This window comes from Zophobas morio, unplaced genomic scaffold (assembly GCF_036711695.1).
Source record: "Zophobas morio isolate AGI-343-1 ecotype UQ-CSIRO unplaced genomic scaffold, CSIRO_AGI_Zmor_V1 ptg000044l, whole genome shotgun sequence".
Lineage (NCBI taxonomy): Eukaryota > Metazoa > Arthropoda > Insecta > Coleoptera > Tenebrionidae > Zophobas > Zophobas morio.
In genome coordinates, this window is record NW_026972149.1 from 1,904,967 (window position 1) to 1,911,193 (window position 6,227).

A 6,227-nucleotide genomic window follows, 5' to 3' on the forward strand; every position below is an offset into this window, starting at 1 on the left:
GAACATTGTCTGTCATAATGTTCGTAGGACTACATACGAATGTTTAGACAGTCGCTTTAGCGCGAAGTGTTGCAATTTGAGGCTCTGTTCATTTGAACTCTTGGAAAAACGTAATTATGCAAATAGCGCGAGTGTGTGTATAGATGAAAGAAATGTTAATAATAAGGAAATGCCTGAGGGCATAGTAGCAGCTGAGGTCGGGTTGTGTTTTTGTGGAATCCATTGAAATAATTTGACCGTTTGGAATATAAAACAAGTTCGAATGAAGGAGTGGAAGCGAAATCAAAGCCGATGACAAATTTACTTGTAACGGTAAATTTAAAAAGAAATCTGCATATCAGAGTCTGAAATCTGGTGATTTAACCGGTAATTTCGCAGCGAATACAAAGGTTTCGCGGATGATGAGGAGGAACCTCGGCGGGTAGAAGCGGGCACGTTCCGAAGAGGTCGAAGGCGCAAGTAATGGCGAGATGTAGGAGTCAAGTATATGTTGAGGTAAGAAACGCAAGGTAACGTAGAGGTCGTTGACCATCATCGATATATAGTCAAGGCCAGGCCCTCGTTCTGGGCAAACCAACGGATAACTGTGCACTCTGGCAGTCAGCATACGAATGGCCGAGTAAAACCAAGAAGTGCTGCGCCGAGGAGCCTTGAACCAATACAGAAGGCATCCGCAACGGTAAATTCTGGAAGCGATTCCGTATTGCACACAAGTTACTTGCGCATATGAATGAAACAGTCGCGGCTTTCTGTAGCCAAACGATGCGCTCGTGTTGACGGTGAGTGTCGGGGCCACTTTGGAGCGCTAAAATGTTTCGGACCGCCAGATTTGCTCTTGTGCTTTTGTGTAGTGCACTTGCAGGAGCTCAAGATGACTCCCTTGCAGGAAGCTTTCTTTCAGGTATGTCACCCCATTTGAAGTCCGCGCCAACGGTACCCGCGTTTACCGTTATCCCTGTCAAATTTCCCCCGAATATGCGAACAGCACCGGTCCGCGAAGCAACCCTTGCATTGCTCTAAGTACTGGCTTGCGCCAATCGACCCGCCCTCTAATACGCACGCACTGCCTGCCGTTTTAATATTTAAAGATTGTAATTTTTCTTCTAAATGAGGTTTTAGCTACAGTTCCAGTTCTCCTTTAACTGAACTACAACTGACTCATTACGAAGAGAATTAAGTGAAAAATCGTGTCGACTGCCTTTAGATAAACACACGAACAAGAACCTTATCCAATTATTTCCCTCACTTAGAAAATATCCTGTCTTAATGCCTACCTTAAATGAAATTAATTGTACCGTTACGACTGAAAATACACTGCGTTCTTCACTACTATTATTAATTTTATGCAAATATTATAAAGATTATGTATCATTATCTCGCGAGAAATACCACATCGATAAATATGTGTTTGGCTTACAAACATGGCAAATAAAACCGAAAAAGAAAAGACTCGGTTTTCTGGGCTCAAATCCGGAGTCAATGAATCATATTGATCGATAGCTGAAATATGACTCACAATTGCGGCAAAGTTGTCCCAAATACCAATTATTATTAATGGCGAAATTTAACAAATTTGTCGATACACAATGCGTACAAGTGAACCCGGTATTAGGCAAAATGATTTATAATATTCAAACTTTTCTCAGTATCATCCGTATTTTTCTATTACAGAGAGCTTTAAATGTTTTAATAACAATCCTTTCTAAAGAGTGGCACTGTGGTTGTAAAGACCAAGACAGGATATTAAAGGAAATTTATGTCCTCCCGAGAATTGTATAGAGACAAGATAATTGTTCTAAACATTCTGTCAAAACATATTTTAACAGACACATAAATTCTCATTCCCTTTTATTTACGTTATGCGTCGCAATACTAACACAAACATTCATATTATTCATGATATTGCGAAGACTTTCATTGTTTCACATATAACCGCCACACAAAATGTGATTAAACTCGGAAAGTTAATAACCTCAAGATAATATTCGACACGCTCTAACGCCTCAAATTATTTAAAGTATTTACTCTCCTCCCCGGAGTAAATTACATTTACACTAAAATAAATACAACCCTTAATTAAAATTTAAATGACACCAACTTTTAATTTAGTCATTCTCACACAGCAGAATAATATACTAATCCACAGTATTTCTAACTCGCTGACACAATTGTGGTGACAATACTATTTTTTACCTGTATTCATTACGCACCACTTTATTGTTCCACGTACAGTTAAGATTCTCGAAATTAATAACATTAATTTTGTTGACTTTCGCAACCAACACATATATATATAACATAGCAAAAGAAAGAGACTCGAATAGTAAAAACCACGGGCTTCATTAATTAAAACACACTTTATACATTAACATATTATCAATTTATTGAAACCTGAAACGTGTATCGAATTTGTCTAACAATCCATTTTCACTACAACATTTTGTTACATGAATAATGTCATTAATTTCATTAATTCATATGAAACCGTAGATTAATTAGGCATATTATCAATCGCGCTAAACAATTAGGCACAAATCAATGTACAATTTGATTCATTAAAAACAATATATGTGCTCATTTCATGTTTAAGTATAATTACTGACTGCAAACTCGGGTTAAACTTGGGTGTAACATGTAAGGAATTTAATTTCTAAACTTTTCGAAATATGTTGCGCTTTGTAGCCGTTATGTTACCACCGTGGTCGACAATTACTAAACAACTTTACTTTGGTTATTTTTGTACACACATAAATATAGTGCTTCTAAAAATTACTTTAATATAAAGACAGCGTTGGATGTAATTAACAAACTGTACTCTTACCTAATTATTAAAATAATCTGAAAAAATCTACCACCTTCAAACTTATTTGGTAGAGAAAGTCGTTCATTTGTACTTTCCGTAAACGTGTTTTTGTTTTGTACAGTGTTGTAGTTTTTCGATTGGAAATAATTTTAATTATTTTTAATAGTAACGGGTGATTGTACTAAGTGAGACGAATCTCTAACACAAAAGCGTAAAATTAGGTTTTAAATTTTAAAATACTTATATTCACTCCGGAACACACACATTCTGAATAGTACAATAATTTTTGACGTGTCTTTATGTCATTGCAAACGTTTATAAACACTTCGGTTTCAACAAACAAAGAATCGCTTGTTGATGTATGAATGAAGTGCTATCAGTGCGGTTTAAGAGTGGGAAATTTGATAAAGTTCCTCAACCGTTAAAATAATATCTACAGATCCAGTATTTATGTTGCTAAACCGGTTAAGATGCTTTTGCAAACCAAATTGTGTTTAAACTCGGCGAACACCCACAGCAGAAATCGGCATATAAACTTTTTTTAACTATATTCATGACTGTCAGGCCTTTTGGATACTATCACCAGTACTGCCGATGCAAAAGACTGTCCAGGAAAGTGCGTTCATGCCATAGCGACAATTATATGTTACGATGTACTGGAAGATGTAGTTTGTCCGTCATCTTCTATGAAATGTTGCGTAGAACCTCCCGCTCCCAATTCTACAGAAAAAGTCCCCCTGAATACGTCTATGCCTAATCAAACCATCATAGTTACAACGACGACTGAAAAAACAACAACAAGTAGTACAACAATTTCAACAACGACAAATACCTCAAATCAGGCAAGTTGCTGAAGATGGCGGGTCGTCAAATTCTCTACGTTTAGTTTTCAGATAGCTTCCGATGACAAGATTAAACGAAAGAATTCTAACGTGACGAAAGAAGAGCCTGGTATGTCTTATCGTATCTGAGTTGGTAGTTTTTAATATTTTTCAGCTTCAGTGAACGCTTGTCCTGGAGTATGCGTAGCCGAACGCATAGCCGATTACTGCGAAGCTATTTTACCAACCGAAGACCTTTGTAAACCGAACCTCAAATGCTGCATGTCTAGCGACGCTTTCGGCGATAAAATTCCACCGAATTTAATAATCCCTAGTAAAACGAAAACTAATTATACCAGAACGGAAGTGCTAACGACAACCCCGAAACCGTTAAGTTTGGAAAAACAGACATCCTCATTAAGACCACCACTAAAACCATGCAAAGGAGAATGTGTCAGTGGTTTATTCGCGCTTTTCTGCGATGACATAGATACAGAAGCGGAGTGTCCTTCAGAAGGCAGCTGTTGCATCACAACGGTAAGTATCGACAGATAGTAAAAACTATATAACTTTTTTATTAGCCTAGCGAAGAAACGATAACTACGACAAGCCCAAGACCTACAACACCTGATCCTGGGCCGGGTTGCCCGGGTTTTTGCCTTCTCAACATAATGGCCGCGTTTTGCCAAAGACCGTCAGTTCTAATACCTCACACCTTGAACTGTAAAAGAGGATCGGTCTGTTGCGACAATACGAGAGCTGCAGTGACAGTATCAAAACCAAAACCGCGCCCACATCAACCTCCTCTAACTACCACCACCACAACGATGGACCCCAGAAATGAGTGTCCCGGGTCATGCATTGTGTCGTACCTGAGTTTCACCTGTTTTCGTAAGTATGTAAAAGCTTTGTGGCAGAATTCTAATCCGAGTGGTCTAGGTAACGCGGAAATGACCGAAATGTTTAAGTGTCGGAAGTCCGGAACGAAATGTTGCGCCCCCAAATCGTTGATAAAGGAAGCACTCGGTCAGAAAGAAAACTCCAGTAATCTGAGTACTCAACCTAGTATAGACCACACAACTGCCGTTGTTCCCGATACTTCACAAAGTAGTCCTGTAGCACTGTCTGTCCTCCTACGGTTCATATTTTAAACTTGCAGCTTTAGAATCGACGAAAGCTATATCAACGACGTCGAAACCTCCGATGTACAGTAAATATGTCTGTGGGGTTAAGGGCACCTCAAGAACTGGTAGAGTTGTTGGAGGTGAAGATGGTGAGCAAGCTGAATGGTGTTGGCAAGTTGCTTTAATTAATTCTCTCAATCAGTATTTATGTGGAGCTGCTTTAATCGGAACGCAATGGGTGCTAACGGCTGCTCACTGCGTCACAAAGTATGTTGCTCTTGGTTTCCTTAGATTTCGCTAACGTTTGTTTCCACAGTATTGTCCGCTCAGGAGATGCAATCTACGTACGAGTGGGCGACCATGACCTGACTCGGAAATATGGTAGTCCTGGCGCGCAAACATTGCGAGTGGCCACAACGTACATCCATCATAATCATAACAGTCAGACTCTAGATAACGATATCGCTCTTCTCAAACTTCACGGGCAAGCCGAGTTAAAAGAAGGAGTTTGTTTAGTTTGTTTACCGGCTAGAGGCGTCAGTCACGCGGCCGGAAAACGATGTACAGTTACAGGCTACGGTTATATGGGAGAAGGTATCATAATTTTTTATTTCCAGTTTCTTTTCACTTCTGAATTTGTTATTTCTTTAAGCCGGTCCTATTCCACTCAGAGTTAGAGAAGCGGAAATTCCCATAGTGAGCGACGCCGAATGTATTCGAAAAGTTAACGCAGTCACTGAGAAAATATTCATATTGCCGGCAAGTAGTTTCTGCGCAGGCGGCGAAGAGGGCAATGACGCATGTCAGGTACGATAGTTCAACAGTTAGACTACACTATATACAAATATACCTTGTACATATGGGATTGTCCATCCCTCTGCATGACTTGCAGTACTTGATTCAAACGCTTTGAAGACAACAAAAATCCGCTCTAACGGCTTTTCTAAAGAACAATTTTTTTGCAGGGTGATGGTGGAGGGCCATTGGTATGTCAAGATGATGGCTTCTATGAACTTGCTGGTTTAGTCTCATGGGGTTTCGGTTGTGGTCGAGTAGATGTTCCAGGCGTATACGTAAAAGTTTCATCTTTCATTGGGTGGATTAATCAGATAATTAGTGTTAATAACTTTCAGTGATTGTTTACAAAAATACCAAACAAAAAACATTTTCTTAAACTGATTATTTATTCTGCCTGATTTTTATTTCAAATGTAAATATTGAACGACAAAAAATCATAAATTGTTACCAAATAAGTACTAACATATTAATTAACTGTTATTAGGAAAAATATATCCAATTTGCAAAATAGATATATTTTGTAACATAAGAAAATAAAGTTTTTTTTAAGTTTTTCGGTTTTTCTATCAAAATGTCCTTTACAGAAAGTACCCGACAACCCTGGTATCGCGTTCGGTGTACCGTTTGGTACAACGCAAGGATAGAATTAAAAACTTGTAGAGAACAGAATTATAAATTTAA

At 38.5% G+C, this 6,227-nt stretch overlaps 1 protein-coding gene across 2 annotated transcripts; it reads left to right on the top strand.

Annotated features, from left to right (window-relative positions):
* The first annotated feature begins 571 nt into the window (after nt 1-571).
* On the top strand, nt 572-6,025 carry LOC135141560 (protein masquerade). Of its 2 annotated transcripts, none has more exons than XM_064072774.1 (10): nt 572-901; nt 3,368-3,649; nt 3,701-3,754; nt 3,800-4,161; nt 4,206-4,515; nt 4,564-4,731; nt 4,790-5,015; nt 5,065-5,342; nt 5,401-5,555; nt 5,714-6,025. In XM_064072774.1, the coding sequence occupies exons 1-10, from the start codon at nt 811-813 to the stop codon at nt 5,882-5,884; spliced, it is 2,097 nt and encodes a 698-aa protein (XP_063928844.1). In that variant the 5' UTR covers nt 572-810; the 3' UTR covers nt 5,885-6,025. The 2 variants fall into 2 exon arrangements, with proteins under 2 accessions (XP_063928844.1, XP_063928843.1); XM_064072773.1 differs by having other exon boundaries at nt 573-901; nt 4,784-5,015; nt 5,714-6,024.
* The last annotated feature ends 202 nt before the right edge of the window (nt 6,026-6,227 follow it).

Excerpts from the sequence above, each read along its gene's own strand:
- LOC135141560 (XM_064072773.1), top strand. The coding sequence starts at position 811 with ATGTTTCGGACCGCCAGATTTGCTCTTGTGCTTTTGTGTAGTGCACTT. Across the intron at positions 902-3,367 it reads TGCAGGAAGCTTTCTTTCAG|GCCTTTTGGATACTATCACC; the intron begins GTATGTCACCCC and ends CATGACTGTCAG. Across the intron at positions 4,732-4,783 it reads TGTTCCCGATACTTCACAAA|CTTTAGAATCGACGAAAGCT; the intron begins GTAGTCCTGTAG and ends TTAAACTTGCAG.